The 16683-nt window shown below is 35.1% G+C and overlaps 1 protein-coding gene across 8 annotated transcripts in view; it reads right to left on the bottom strand.

Annotated features, from left to right (window-relative positions):
* BRINP3 (BMP/retinoic acid inducible neural specific 3) overlaps nucleotides 1–16683 on the bottom strand; it is a 347922-nt gene that overhangs the window by 104609 nt on the left and 226630 nt on the right. For 7 of the 8 annotated variants that reach the window (XM_081039064.1, XM_081039061.1, XM_081039059.1 and 4 more), the window contains one exon: nucleotides 882–987. The exons of the other annotated variant lie outside the window; for it this stretch is intronic. In XM_081039064.1, coding sequence (XP_080895190.1) covers nucleotides 882–987 — 106 coding nt within the window. The remainder of the gene's footprint in view (nucleotides 1–881; nucleotides 988–16683) is intronic. 8 annotated transcript variants of the gene reach the window in all.

Here is a 16683-nt window from a genome sequence, read left to right as displayed (position 1 = left end):
CTATCTCAAAATATAGCAATAGAAAAAGATGGTAAGTTATCGCCATTATCAGATAATTTACCTTTATAGTGAAAATAACATAAATATCAAAATTTTGTTAGTATAATCTCAAGTACATTTCTATTTGTCAGAAGACAAATGTAGCCTTAACAGTCGTATTCAGTTATATTTAAAATGTCAACAGTTTATGCTACACTTTGCATAAATATGTCCACAACTTTTATCAAAATCTACCATGAAAAAGTCAAATCTCAGGCAGACACATGAAAAAACAGCTACTTATTGACACAATGATTAGTGCATGGAAGTAAAATATTATCATGATAAATTTAACTGCTAGAAATTACGTAATTTAAGAAGTAAATTGACTTTCATATTCCCGTGGCAATCTTGTCGTTACCAATTGTGCTTTCTAATCCCCTCACCTTCCTCTTTATCCCCACTCCCCCCTCCCATCTAGCAATCCTCAGTTTTTCCTGTGTCTCTGAGACTGTATCTGATTAGTTCATTCATTTATTCTTTTCTTTAGATTCCACATATAAGTGAGATCATATAGTATTTGTCTTTCTCTGTCTGGCTTATTTCACGTAACATAATTATGTTCTCTAGGTCCATCCATATTGTTTTGTACACTTGAAACTAAAAACAAAACAAAACAAAAAAGTACATTGAATTTAGACAGTTTCTTCATCTGATCTAGAATGTTTATATCAGCTAAAAATTAGGAAATTAGCCTTTCATGAGACTTTTAACAGCCTAGTGCCACACATGTGGCTTAAAAACAAACAAAAAGCAGGAGGAGAAGGAGGAGGAGAAAGTAATCACAACTGGATAACTGTCATCCAGGCTCATAGACAATTAATGAAAATTTACCTACATACCTTGCAACTGAATCTTATTCTCAGGACTCTGAACCAGAACAGAACTGACAGAATCTAGGTTGTCATAGTTACTGCAGCCAAGAGGACCTGTTCGTGTTTCTGTTACCTGGCAAAAAAAAAAAAAAAAAAAGAAAAGAAAAAAAAGGAAAACATAGCAACTTTATTACATAAATCAGACTTTACCATGTTCTTTCAGTTCAGTGTAGTTGTTCAACACCGATATTACACGTTTGACAGGAAACATCACTGAAAAGTCTAGGATCCAATACACAGCAATACTACACACTCTGAAGCACAGAGGAGAAACATAACTCCCTTTGCCTTTAATTCCATTTTCTTCCCTGGGCCAGGCATAAATCATCGAGGAAAATAATGGGAGCCCTCTTTGGTCAAAAGCATCACTCCCATAAGGTGACTGACTCTGTCAGAGATAAGATGAGGGCATGCTCCTTTAAGTAGAGAGCAAGTTTTCACTCATATGAGAATTGTTTTTTTGTTTGTTTGTTTAGCGTTCCTAAACAAATCAGAACCATCTACTGGGCTCCTGTCTAGAAACTGATTTTATGATTTTATTCTTCTACTTAAAAAAAAAAATTTACCAATGTGCCCTCTTTTATGGTGGCGTCGAAGTCTAAACTCTTCTGCGTGGCTCCTGTCTGCCCCACTGCTCCCCAACAGGCAGGTTATCTTGCTGTCCAACTGAACACTCTTAATTCTAATTCTTTCGCACACAACATCCTCCTCCTACATCTCCCCTTCGCCCTTTGACAAACTGATTTCATCGACCCTTAAGACTGAGCCCATGCCCAAACACCCACAGGAAGTAGTCCTTAATGATTTCCACGTGTGGTGTTTTACCACTTCTATACCGTTATGGTTTGCACTGTACAGCCTTAGCACTTAATTATGGAATCACATATCGTAGACTGATTTTTCCATGGCTTCCTAGAGAAGAGTGGTATCAGGAGATGAGGAGACGTTTAATCAATTATGTGAGGCTGGAAATTTATATCAAGGACATTTTTTTTTTAAACCAAGCGTACTTTAAGCAGGGGAGTTTTGCAATAATCTTTGTGTTTTATAAAGACATTCTCTTCTCAACGTTGAATATTTGCAAAACATCATTCAGATCATTTGACTCCACCGTTCACAACCCCACAATGGCCTCCCATGCCTCTAAGGGTAAAAGCCAAGAGCCCTTTCTTTCTAGGACTAAAATAATGTCATGTTATGCAGCTCCTCTTACCTCTCCTGACCCCCCTCCCCTCTCTCTTCCTCATAGACTCCGCCCACCACATGGCCTCTGTGCTGTTCCGCAAACAGTCTAGTTATCCTCTTGTTTCAGAATTTTTGGCTCGCTGTCCCTGTACCTGGAGAGGTCTTCCTTAATACATTTCTCAGCTCACACCTTCACTTTCTTCAAGTTTTTGTTTGAATGTCACTCTATTAGGACTACCTGGACTAACCTATTTTAAATGAACACACCTCCCCACACTTCCTTCTTTCAACTGTTACTATTTCCTTTTCTCCTTTACCTTGTTCTGTTTCTCTACAGTAGATATCATCTTCTACATGCTGAATAATTCACTCACTTGTCACAATTACTGTTGACACTTCTTATTAGAATCCCAGTCCCACAGTGCGTGGAGACATTGCTATTTGTTCACTGAAGTAGCCACGACACATATTAGGTTCCTGTGTAAACCCATGGGTGTTGATTAAGAGAAAGAGAAGAGGGCAGTGTGACAGGAAAACCAAACCAAGGAAGACATTAAGGCCATTATTGAGATGACGAAGGGCTGAAATAAGCAGCTGCAATAACATTTATCTTAAGAAAATGGACTATAAAAACAATTATAACTGGCAAGATTATGAAACACTGAAAATGTACACTATGGAGGGAAAGAAAAGCAACTGAGATTTCTAGCATAAGTAATAACAAGATATGGAGCAAAGCGACAGCACCTTGAACCACAGTAATTATTCCAAAGTAAATATAGAGTATGATTATATGCTTGCTATTAAAAAGCAAAGGAACAAGAATAACTCTAGTGTGAACTTATTGAAACTATTCACAGCCCGCTCTCAATCAAGGTTGTAAGATCATGATACTTCTTCTGATATCAGTGCTGATGTTAACATTTCTCTTTGTGAACAGAGAAAGGGTATCTGGATTTGAAATCATCCTAAATCAAACACACCCTTGAACCAGACTAGACACAAATTATGTCCAAGGTCACATCAATATTAATAGATCACGATATAGTAAAAATAATCTATGAGAATAAACCAAAAAATTTGCTACGGGAAAAAAGTAGGCAGCTGAGTTACATAGAAAAGAATAAAACAACAGTAACAACAATAAAAACAGGAAGTCTCCAACCTCTGGTCTAGAAGACAATCAGAAACCTATGAAAAGAGTATGACTATATGAAACCATATTTACTCATATGGAGAGAAAATGTATATGTACTATGTAAAATTATGCACACACATACATTACATACAGCTCTGTGAAACAGCTTTTGCTCTAGGCTTGTTTTCAAAATAAAACAAAACATTAGTTCACCATTTTCACTGAACTAATTTTTGTTTATCAGCAATTTAAAAAAAATGTTTAATTGTATGAATAGTATATCTCTTATTGTAAATCTCGCAATACACGTTTTAAAAACTTGCAATGTTCCTAGAAACTGTATCTGAAATCAAGAGGAGGAAATCCTTTTACTTTTTAAATTCCAAACAAACAGACAAAAAACAAAACCAAACAACCTCTCATGATTGTGTCTATTCCCCAAGACAATAACTTCTCCTCTGTGAACTATTTATTGAGGATATAATAAGAAAAAATATGGAATGTCAGTACTGTTGTTTGTTCCAGCCTGTCATTTTTAATCGTGAAAGTCATAAATGTTCATGTTGGAAATTCAAGCAATGAAATAAATTAGTAGCCCAGAGGAACACTGCCTATTGCTCTCCCCTCCCCTCATTTTATGTATTTGTTCTCATCCTTTTGTTAGAGATGCAAATGTCTGACAGTAGGAACCAAGTGATGCTCAGGACCATCCTTTATTCACAGCACCAAATGGTCATGTACTTCAGAATAGTATTACGCTATATCAAAGTAGCTTTTGAATAATGTTATATTACCATTGATCATATGTATGAAATGAAAGAATATTTGACAAGTACAATGTAGACCTTTCTCTGAGTTATGCTCAGTGAAAGAGCCTAAGGACTTTTCTCGGTTCAATTATCTCTTCGAGAGACTGACATCTTCCCTAGATAATACAAAATAAATGCTAATATTTACGAAGAGATTTTGCCTACCCCATATTGTACTCGTATGAAGAGGAATGCATCTACGTTGGGGGTTGGTGTGGAGCAAGTAGTGCAACATGTTTTTTCCTTCCAGAAAAACTGCATTACGAGTTCCACCTACCTTCTTTAACTTGGCCCACATTTTGCCCATGTTTCCCTGAGAATGCCCTACCATGTCATCTATTTCAAATGTTCCTTCTTCCAGAAATAATCTTTCTGTTCTTTATTCACCTAACACAGTTTAAAAACACTTTTGGGGATGGTTTGTTAAAAGTAACACTAACCTAGAGTACACCAGCCCTATTTGGCTCGCACTGTATTTCCAATGTTTTAACAAGTGTCCTCATTTAAAGTAAGGACTAATTATTTTAATTAAAAAAAGCTGTGTTATTGTATACATTTTTTTGTCACTTTTTTTGTCAATTCTTTCTTTATCGACAATACCTGTTAACATAATTGCAATTCATATATACAAGGAATGTCTCATATCCAGAATACATAAAGAAATCCTAGCAAACTTCTGGTTTCTGGTTTCTCATGTAAGGAGCTTGGGAGTTGCCACTTGTTCCTACAAGTAAAAACCTGACCAGACTGAAAATCAACAACTCTCCCTGAATCCATAAGAGAAGGGAGAATGCAACGCAACCCACTGCCCCGGGCATTGCAGAGACAGACCAGCAAACACTGGAAGTCTTGGCTTCCCAGGGCAAACACTCAAGAGCAGAAGCCTCCGTGGGAACCCCAAACCTGACAGGTGACTGACGGATTGCTGGAGGGTCAGTGTGAATAAGTCCAATAGTTGAAAACTCCAGGGGAACCTGCTCAAAGAGAGGCTCCTCACAATATTTTGAGAATTCCCTCTAGGAGTTCAACCAAGTTCCCACAGAAAATATTGAAGAAAAATCCCCTCATGCTTCACATAGGGGCTGTTGAAAAAGAACCTATTTTTAAATACTTCACAGCACTCTTCTTCTCAAGGCCTGCCTGCCCTCAGGGGAAACTAGGTAAGCAGAATCTAACTTTTGGGGATACTATCAGAGTCCAACTGAGGCGGGGAAATGCCCACCTCCAGGCCCCTGGAGACATCCTGTCCAACCCAGAGAATCATGGAAGTAGACACAGGCACAGGCTATAGGCCAGTAAATATAATAAGAATAGGAGATTGAAAGCCTCCTGATATTTTAATATCTCACTCCTTTCTCTTACCACAGAGTTTTCTTTATGTACTATTATGGCAATTCTAAAACTACTTTGTAATCATCTGTTTACATTAACTTATTTACTTATTTAACCGAAAACTCCCTTATTCATAATTACACACAATACCTGACATGTGGTTGGAATTCAATAATGGTGAAGTGAACAGATAGATATTTTTAGTTAGAAATCTTCATTACAAAAGAATACTTTAGTTAATTCATTAAACTTTGAGAACCTGGTGAAGAAATTGCAGCAGTTCCAGCCTATGTGAACTTTTAGAGCAGTCAGTGGTCTTCGAAATCATCCAGCCTCCCATCTCGTTATACAAATGAGGTGCTTGGAACCCAGGGAGGTGGTTCAGCTTGCTGGGTATCATATAAGGGAAGTGAGAGCTGGAACTGCCTGACTCATAAATCAAATACTCACTCAAAGAGCATAGCGGGTTTCCAATCTCTATACTTAAGTTTTTGAAACTTTGCTTGCCTTGATCAATCTAATTAATTCCCATTCTTTCAGTCTGTGTCTCTCTCTCGCAATAACGTTACAATAGAGTACAATTTAATGGGTCTAGATTGATGTAGAAGTCAATTATATGGTGTAGTATCTTGGGTCATTCTCATGAACAATAAACGTTGCTATAAACGTGCTTCTTAATACACTTTGATTGAAGGCCAAATGAACTGGCTTTTATTGCAAGTATTAATTTATTAAGCTTCAAAATATAAATCCCCACACATTCTTATATTACTCTACACTAGATTTCTAAGAAGCAAAATACAAGTGTTGATTAGTTTCTATTATGTCCTAAAACAGTATGCTTATATCTGTTTCTACACATACAGGATCTTTTACAATTGTAAAGTTATCAACTAATGGGAAGCTTTAGGAAATGTTGAGACATATATATATATATATATGTGTGTGTGTATATATATATATACCTATATATGTATACATATAATTTATATATAGTTATATATAGTGTTATACAGATATATATCATGTGTAATATAAGTTAAAATTAATTATATATGCTAATTATATCACATGATACTAAAACATAATTTTACATATGTAACTATATAAATTTTAGATATTATATGTTATAATTAAGTACATATGATAACTATATCATATAATATAAATTGTATATAATTATATATGATACATGTTAATTATAATTTGGATATAATAATTAGAAATTATATGAATATATAATTTGTTACTTTCAAATGAGAATGTTGAGTTTAAATATATTTTTACCATTTATTTATTTTTCCTCTACCAGTCACTAATTTTAATTTCAACATCTTACTAAGCATTTAATATCAAACTACAATTTCCATATAGTCCTAGCTCTATATCCTGCTGCAATGTTTCTGGGGCTTAATATTTAATTAAGAAATGAATCTGAAAATATATTGTTAATATAAGAAACTTATAAAACCAAAATGGTCATATTGGAATAAATCTATTTCAGCAGCAAAGATTTCCTTAATTTTTAGAATTCTATTATTATAGTATGTTTTGTTGGAAAAGTGCAAATTCACCTACAAAATGCTGCATGTCTTCCAGAGAAAAATAGAAGAGTATATCAACATTAAGTTTTCTTGCATCACTACACAATAATAAGCATTATACTTGGTACGTTATACATAATTTATATCATGATTTAAAATATAGTTTACATTGTCAAATGTTTCTTGAACCTGCTCCAACCATTTAATGTAACTTTAAAATAGTACATGATCTACAGTCAATGTCTGATGACTCAGCTCTTCACATAATAAGCACAAAACAAATCAGATACAAATTCAATGTAAAGCAGCATACACCATTGCTGAATTATTTACACAAATGACTGAAAACCATTTTTCCTAGTGCCATGTCCCATAATATCAATAGATAACATACTTTTAACCATTTTAATCATTTATTACAGGATTCCTTTTTTTAGAAGCTATCTAGAGGTCCTACTACAGGAAAAATAGTAATACTTGAACAGATAAAGAGTATGATTATAAACAATATTAAGTTATGTATATCCATAAAATGTACAAATTAAACGATATAACTATGAATTATAAAGCATGAGAAATGAAAAACATTGCTGATAAAATGTTATATGTGAAATAAACTATTAAGGTTAAAGGAGAGTAAAACAACAGACAGAACACATGTCATTAAGGGACAAAACAGAGTATGTCTGCTTGGAGAGCAATCGCTTCTGGACAATTTTCACTTGTACTTGCCACCATGAGTCCAGGCATGGTTACAATGATTAACCTATTTTTTGCATGCTCCATAAATTATCCTCCATCAATATAACATACTCGTACACCCCCCACACACAGCCCCATGTAAACCTGTTTAGAAAGTACTTATGCTCTTAGAGCACACATTAAAATATAAAATTACACATGGGGCTAGAAGAGAGGTTTTCTCAGATTCTTAAAGTGTGTATTCAGTGTGATACGGAATAAGGTAAACTGGGCACAATTTAGTCACAACCAGGTTGCCAAACAACATCAGACTTGTTTATGCTTAACCCATGGTTACCATGGAATTTAAATGCATGGCTCTTGATGGGTCTTGGAGAAGCCAAATCTATAAACTCACTCCTACAGATGCTATTTTGATTCCTGTTTTAAATAACCCAGAGCTTAAAATCACAGCAACTGCAAGAAACTCTGTACCAAAAAAAAAAAAAAAGAAAGAAAAGAAAAGAAAAAGAAAGAAAGAAAGAAATTCATAGGTTTCTTACTACATGTATATACATTTTGAAAACCTTCATTTTTCTAAAGGCTACATCTGTGGTACCTGTAAATGATGGTGTTACAGAAATGGTAGCCTTGCACTTCATTACAGGAAGTCTAAAAGGATCTTGTTATTACACAGTTGGCTAAGTGTTTTCTGATGGATTGAACATTAATACTGAAAATAGTAAAGTTTCACTGCCACAGGGCAGTTACAATCAACAAATACAGACTACAATCCAGTTCAGGGCTGTGGCCTGTGGTCTGCATTCTGGTGACACTTATAAAACAGCCACTGCAGTTGCTACTGCCACTGTGGGTCAGCAGGCACTTCCCTGGGACAAGGGGAAGTACACGTTAGAGAACCCAGGGCCTAGTGGTTCTTTACTGTTGCTTCACGTAAGAAATAAATAAATCAAAATAAATGTAATCCAAGGCAGCGTTAAGTACATTTATTTTAGAAATAAGAGCAAATGGAAGAAGTAAAACATTCAGAACAATTGTTCAAAGAACTGCAATCTCCTTGACTGTTAGTTATGGAATCTACTTAAAATGACCACAAACTTTAAAGCATAAAGGTGAAAAATATTTCTAAATCCAAGTCCAGACTACGAAAACCATTTTTTTTGGAGCTTATAGAAATCATCAGATAAAACTAATAGTGTTTTATAATCATTTGCAACAACAATGTTGTCGGCTATCCCACATTAATGAAAATATTAAAAAGAGGTATATGAAAGGCTATATTTAATATAACAAACTCATTGAAGAAATGAATTAGGAGCGCGTCCTCAGCCCATAATTGCCTCTCCCTTGGAGACAGTGATTTTTAATGGCAAAAGAATATGCACGGCCTGTTCCCTACGGCTTTTTTATTTTTATTTTTTCCCCCAAGCCCTTTTTGTGCCTCTAGGTCTAACCACTTTAAGCTATTTCTCAGGCTTGATGGGTTTTGATGGGTTCTCTCTTCTTTGACGGAATAAGCAAAGAAGCAGTCGGACAACACATACCAAAGGCATTACAGACTCTCACCTACCACTGCACAAACGCAACTTAGTTCACAAACCAGATGTGCTGCCAGGGAGCGTGAGCATAGGCATACACTAAGCAGAGCAACACGTTTTGTTAATCACTGTTGTATAATTTATTTTATCAGCGTTTTTCCAAATCTACCACACTGGCCAGTTGGTACTCTCCCGGCAGTCTCAGTCAAGCGTTCACTGTGAGCTGATGCTTCAGAGGATATAAAAACTTACCAACGGGATTATCTACTTTGCTCCCTTTTCACAAAGTAACTAAAAAATGTGCAGATGCAAATGTCAAGGGCTGGAAGCAAAGCACCTATCGCCAGGCTAGAGAACAAGGGCAACAGGATCATGGAGACTGCCAACTATCACGGTTAGCAGTGGACGCACCCCAGGACAATCTGTCATTGTCAAAACATCATACTAAAGCAGGGTACCAGGTTAGACATAGCTTCTTTTGGGTTTAAAATTTAATAGCACTATTTTGTTATTAATATTTTAAAATGTCTCCTTTAATTGACGGGTTAGTATAATGTATATTATGACATTCTCCACAGCACATACTATTTTATTTGGGAAAACAAGAATATTTTTGCCAACATTTGGTAATATTCCTCCGAAATTCCATATCTAATATTAACTATTCAGAACTATTTATCAAAGCATTTCTTATTGCTTGTGATTAAAAATATTAAACTTTTTACAGTACCCTTTGAAGTTTCATAAGCATTGAATATTTCGGAATTCCGTAAGCATATCGAAAGCTTCTGACTTCAGTTATCTTTTTATAAGACAAGTCAGCCTGTGCACAGACTAGCTAGACTTTCATAGAGACTGTTATATTCTTCCATTTGTCACCCAATGAAACAAGCGCCTGAGAGAACTGATCAGCGTATCACATTAAACCTCTATAAAGTCAGGCGTACTTAGAAAGATAAAAATGGATTCTTGTTTTAACTGGCCATTACAGAAACAGTTGGCATTTTTTTTCTTGCCCCCCCACAAAAGGTAAATTGACTTTGCTCCCCAAAACAAGTTAGGATAAATCCTAATTCTTTAGCAACTGATAATCATTAAGTCAGCACTAAGATAAAAATAAATGAACAAAAAACAAAAAACAAAAACAAAAACAAAACAGCAAAAAAAAGTATATATATATATATATATATATGTGTATATATATATATATATGAGAAAGGAATCTTATGGTCTACATGAATTACATATACACTATTAAAATTCTTAAGAGCCAAGAAAAAGCAATAAATTGGCCAAATCATTCATCAGTACTGTGATCACATTACGTACTGCTGCCCGCCACCCCCACACACATTTTTTTTGTAGTTGAAACACAGCCTGAGGATTAGAACTAGCATAATACTTTGTCATATAAAATCACTGGAGGCATAAAAAAATGGAAAGGACAAAATGCTTAGTAATTTTTAAAGTATGCATTTCTTGGGATATTTAATTTTAAAATTTAGAAACAAAAGAATAAAAACCCAGTGTGAACTCTCACTGCATTTCTTGGCTTTCTCTTCTATTACCTTTCCCCTTATCTCCTTTGTATTATTTCTTCCTATCTATGTGCTCCAGCAACCAGGGTGCCACAGGGATTTCTGTTCCTCCATTGTACCTCTGGGACTTCCTGGAACTTTACCGGCAACAAGTGTTTCTCAGAGTGCAGTCCGAATCCTCACGCATGGAGTGACCCATGGTTATAAGGCCTTAGGTGTATTTACTTTGAACCTCTAGGGGTGCCCCTTGACCATGCAAGCAGGCGATTCTTAGCCACACTAAACACTAACGGGGACCAAGGTGAAAAAAAAAATACAAAGCTTAAAGGAGAAGAAAATGATTCTTCAGTGGGTGTATTATTTTGAATTATGTTTTCCCTTTTCCTATGAAAGATTATGAAGAAATCCCTATTCATTCACATCTTATTCATTGAACATTGTTAGGGAAAAACTTTTTAAAGAAGGGATTTATTCTAAACAACTCAACCATGACTCATTTTACTTTTCTTAAAAAGGAAATAGTTTTATTTTATTCTCTATGAAAGATTTTCAAAAATAGAAAGTTAATCTACCTTTTAAAATAAATTATAATGTCATCTTACATTTTTTTCTTGACATATGAGTAGTCTTTACTTGATAACATATTGAGTACAGGGAGGGGATGTATTTATGGGCCCTGATGGAAATTTAAAAGCTGTTATTTCAGCTATATTGGGTTGAGGTATTATATCAGCTGCTGTAGGTTGGTTGCACTCTGGTTACTACTGGTTACATTAGTAAACATTTAACTTCATTTATTGATATAACTATTGTGCCTCCCACTAGCAGTCTTTTTTGTTGCTCTGAAAGTCTATTCCTAATCTATTATGAGTGAGGAAACTAGGTAGATTTGTTACTGAATAGTTCATAGCTATCCAATATTTGAATTGAATTTGTTTTCATTTTGTAGGTTACTAATTTTATTCTACTGTTTCCATGTATTGTGTGCTTTTTTCTTTTTATGGAATTTCTATATATTCAAAGGATGTATCTGCTGAGTATATTATCGGTAGTCAATCCTAAATCCAGTTTTGTGAATTTTTCTTTCTTTCCATTCTTGTAGTTTTGAGATATATTTTCTGTTAATTTTCTATTTGTACCATTTCTCCATTAATTGTTAAACTCTTTTTTAATCAATAGTAAAGTATTATGAGCTACATTTTCAATTTTTCAAGAATGTTCTCTATCAGCTGTATTTCTTTAGAGGTTTATAAAAGGATTGTTCTCTGTGCTTTTCTGTTCTGGCTCCCCGAGACATGGTCTGATAGTTTTTTTCTATCTTTACTCACTGGGACTCTGTTTCAACTGCTAGGACATTTTTGGGGGAGCAATCCTGAGAGCAGCTGAGGGCTGTGCCATGCACTGTAGGCTCAAATGGAATGGCAGTAGCCTCTCTGTTAATCTAGTGGGATTTAACTTCTCCACCCTGAGGTGCGTTCCTGCCTTGGTTAGGAAAATGCCCATTTATTCAACTACTGTTCAGTTTGTGAGGGTCAGAAAAACAAAGCTATACTCATATATGGCGAGCAAGCTTTGCCTGCTAAGTTCTCCCTGGGATCAATGCTTCCTAACGTTCAAAATTAAGATTTTCAGAAGCTGTGGGGCCAGGCTTGCAGTCATCTCAGATGAAAGAAAACGCTTCACGAAGTTCTCATACTATTCAGGGTCTGTTTTCCTGTGGGCACCTAAACCTATTTGGCTCAGGAGAGATGGATGGGTGGGGATGGAGACTAGGAATGGAAGAAAGTCAATCTTCTCTTTAAACTGCCATCTTCCCAGAATGCCCCTCTTCTCTTTCTGAACAATAAGCTCTCGGCGACTGACTTAATTCACTCCCACCTCTTCACTTGTTATCTACATATTACTGATTCTAACATATTTCCTCCTTATTATTAACTTGAACTTGATGACACATACCTGCACCTATTTTTTACATGTAACTATCGGAATTTTCACAAATACCTCATAAATGTTGTGTCACAACCAGCTGTGGATACATAAAACCAGTCTTCGGCCAAACGTTATCAAATGAATGGAAGCACTATGTCCAACACTATGCCCAACAGGCTTAAATCCACTTTCATCTTGTCTAGCTTCTCCCTATACCTGCCAAGGGATGGTATGCAATACTGCCAATCTACCTTCCCAAATCACTATGTTTCTCTACTGCTACTGTATTACTTAAGGTCTTTATCTACTCTTCAATTATTTACCACAATAATATCCTAACTATTTTTTACGCCATTAGACTTTTCTAATCCAATACATCCTCCATTATGTTTCTGAGTTATAATGTTGATCAATTTCCTATTCTAACAACAAAATTACTGACATGTCAAAAGATTGCTACAGACCCCCAATTGACTTCCTGCTTTCTTCACATATCTTTGTAACTACCTTGAACTGATTCCATAGTCAGCTAGCTGGTGCTAAAAACAGCTTTATTTTGATTTATTCTGAATGGTTTGTGTGTCTGCTGCAACTGCCTGATTAGACTAGCATTAAGCTCAGGCTCTACGAGTATTCGTTCTGGGATGAGCCCAGACTAAAGAGACAATGACTTTCTAGAGAAAATTTCTCGCATGACAATCACAGAAGCACAGGAATAGAAATACAACCGCAAAAGTACATTTCAAGCCTATGTGTCATGTCTGCTAACATTCCCTTGACCAAAGTCACATGACTGAGGCCACCATTAAAATTTTGGACAGGAAAATGCTCCCCAAATATCACTGGCGAAACCACGAAGTCACTTGGCGAAGAGTGTGCCAAAAATAAAAACATGGGTAAGAATTGGGAAAAGCTAAATGCATGGGTAAAGAATTGAGAAAAAATAACTAAATTTACATCATTATAACCTCAGTAAAGACTTCTTTCCACAAATCAGTTACAGAGACACTTTGAAACTGTCCACATTTCAAAGACTTTGTCTTCTAGCTGGATCTTTTTTCCCCCATGTTTCTACCTTAGTATTTATCCTTTAAGACCAAGGTCAGATATTTCTGAGCCCTCTTACCAACTCCCTCAGACAAGAATCAGTGGGTATCCATGCATTGAAGTTATTTTTGCCATACTCTTTCTCTCTTTTTCTCCAGATATCTGCCTCATAACAAAATACCTCAAGGCTAAAAATCATGTCATCTTCCTTTACGTATAGGACTGCCAGCTAACAGTGAGTGCTGTGTATATCACAGATCCCAAGGAAACTTTCACCAAGTAAGCAAATTAATTGGGTAATTTGTAAACTTCCAGAAAACTTTGCACCGACATAAGACACTGAACATTTTATTATATCTAGTAATTATAGGATCACTTAGTATGTATACATTTTGTCTTAATTTCCAATTTTATTAATTGAACTAGGAATAAACATTTTCACTCATCTTACTATAATAAAATTTAACTATTAGGTGCTCTAAATGTAAAAACTAATAATTGATTTCTATCAAAATAATAAGCATCAAGATAAATGAAATGTTTTAAATTAAGAATTGTGTTTATTAAGTAAAAAAAAAGGAAAGATTTAAATTTTTTTATCTTCTTTTCAGGTCATAGTGTCCTCTGGGCATGATTTCATTTTAGATGAGATTTTTCAAGCTTTAACTTGGACCAAAGGTGAACTTGTTTCAGAGTTTGAACTAAATTGCTTTAGCCATTTTTGACTTATGTGAAGGTGAGAGTACATTTTTCATGCACCTAACTAAAACAGGCTCCAACCTTTTCTACTTACATAAGTCACAAATGACTAATGCTATATATTTTAAACTTGAAAGTATTATTATATTTCTCAGAGAAACCTCTACATTTAAAAGAAAATGCGTAATCATTTCTATGATGACAAGATTTTCCATTTATGAGTCCAGAAATTGCCAAAAGGACTGTAGTTTAAAAGTAAAGAAAATACAATTAAGGTCAACTCAAATTTCTGTCTAGGTTAGATAGGAAAAGGATATAGGACAAATATCAAATTAGTGTAGCATTTCAGGGAAGAAATGTTAGGAAGTTAATGCACTTTAAAGTGCACTTTAAAATGTAAAAGTAATTTAACCTCAACCTTATACAATCCAGCTGGAGGGAAAAGCAGCCATCTGAAATATAATGTCTATGTCCCACATATCCTCCGGTGAGTCTGATCACTTAAACTTTGAGTCCCTCTTGAGCAAAGGAATGGGGAAAATATCAGTTAGCAGTGGCATAAAATAAATCTGGTGTTATTTATCACATAGCAAATTACTTTTTAAACCTAGCTAAGTCCTCTTTAATTCCCTGGACAAAAATTGTTCAAATTTTAAGGTGGAAGGATAATATATTAAAGGTTTAGAATGTTAAACAAGAAAAACACATTACCCTTTTTTTTTTTTTTTAACTTCACACTTATATTAACATTTTTACATTCATTTATACTCTGGCTTATTGAGATTTTTTTTTTTTTTTTCCCTTTCTCTGTTCACTTTCTTTCCAGTTTCCACCAATTTGATAAGCCTATCGTTTGGATCATTACTCAAGTCAGTGATGGAATGGGAACTGATCAGAGGCATTGCATCAATCAATTGCACAGAATATTCCCTGTGGAGCATTAGATATGATAGGAAATAGAAACCTTCCAAGTGCTAAGCAGCTTTGTAGTATGGTTCAAGAAAGTACCACAGAGGACTTACCTTGGGGCAGCATGCAGGCTGCATGTGAAAGTTAATAAAATGAAGCTGGGGTGGGGGAAGTGGGGAATAGCTAAGGAGCTCTCTTGTGGGAAGTGCCCCACTGAGGTTCCTACTGGGAATGGAGAGGAAGGGGAAGAAACCTCAGAAAACAACAGAACCCATTGACTGATTGGGTATGGAGAAAAAATGGAGAAAATGGCACACAAACAGCTTATGTCTAACCAGTTAGAATGGGATAAAAATGTGATAAACAAAGGAAAAGCATTTTAGGGTTACTGGGGAAATTAGAGGGGAACTTGGGTTTGAAGATGGGAATGGAAGTACGTCTTTAGGAATTGCCAAGAGAGTGAGGGTTGATAAAATCTGAAATCCTTAAAACAGATGCTCTCCTTTGACATAATTCCTTAGATGTCAATATCTCTATTAATAAAAATGATCTCAAATGCACAATTATTTATTAGCAATGCCCTCCCTTTACTGAGGTAACAGGTAACAGTAACTGGTATATAGGTCATTTATGTTTTTATATTGTACTTCATACCTTATTCTTTTTTCAAAACTGCAAATATTTAAGTCAATGAAAGGTTTATTTTTGAAGATGACCTTTCCTAGGATTTTCTTCTTTCCAATGAGTTAAAAATTGCTATAATTTAACAAGAATGATATCAAACTTTACTTACCTTCTTTAGTCATGAAAAATAAGTGTTTTGTACAAAAGATAAAAGGCAAGTCAAGAACACCTAGACCTAATAGTCTCAATATCAATAATTAATAACAATCTAGGCAAAAGTTGATCATGAGCACTCATAGAAAGAAGGCTAAGTTTGAAATCCTTAAAATTATTTTTATTCCCTGAAATATGGAAAGGAGAATTTGGAATGTTCTACAAATTACTTTTCCCAACAGCCTTCCAGGGATTACAGGTGGGAATCCATAAATCACCAGAAAGTCCAGCCTTGATCTCAGGATCTGTGAGTTTTCATAAATTCCAAAAAATAGATGATTGTATTGTAGCTCAGTTCTAAGTAATGAACCCTGCTCTACCCTTGACCCGGTTCCTTCTTTAAAAACCAGGAAAAGCTTAGGGGATCCTAACTTAGGTCTACTGGCACAAATTGTTTTTCCATGTTAGAGCTTGTTCCTGAGTCCTCTGTTTATTTGCCTCATCTTGTACTTGTAATTGTGGGCATAATTAATAAAAAACATTTACGTAGCACTTGATTTGTGCTAGGAGAGTCTAGGCATGTTAAATGTTTAGTCTTAATGACGGACATATAACGTAAGTG

Source organism: Rhinolophus hipposideros, assembly GCF_964194185.1.
Source record: "Rhinolophus hipposideros genome assembly, chromosome: 26".
Classification (NCBI taxonomy): domain Eukaryota; kingdom Metazoa; phylum Chordata; class Mammalia; order Chiroptera; family Rhinolophidae; genus Rhinolophus; species Rhinolophus hipposideros.
This window is presented reverse-complemented; position numbering and strand designations above follow the sequence as displayed.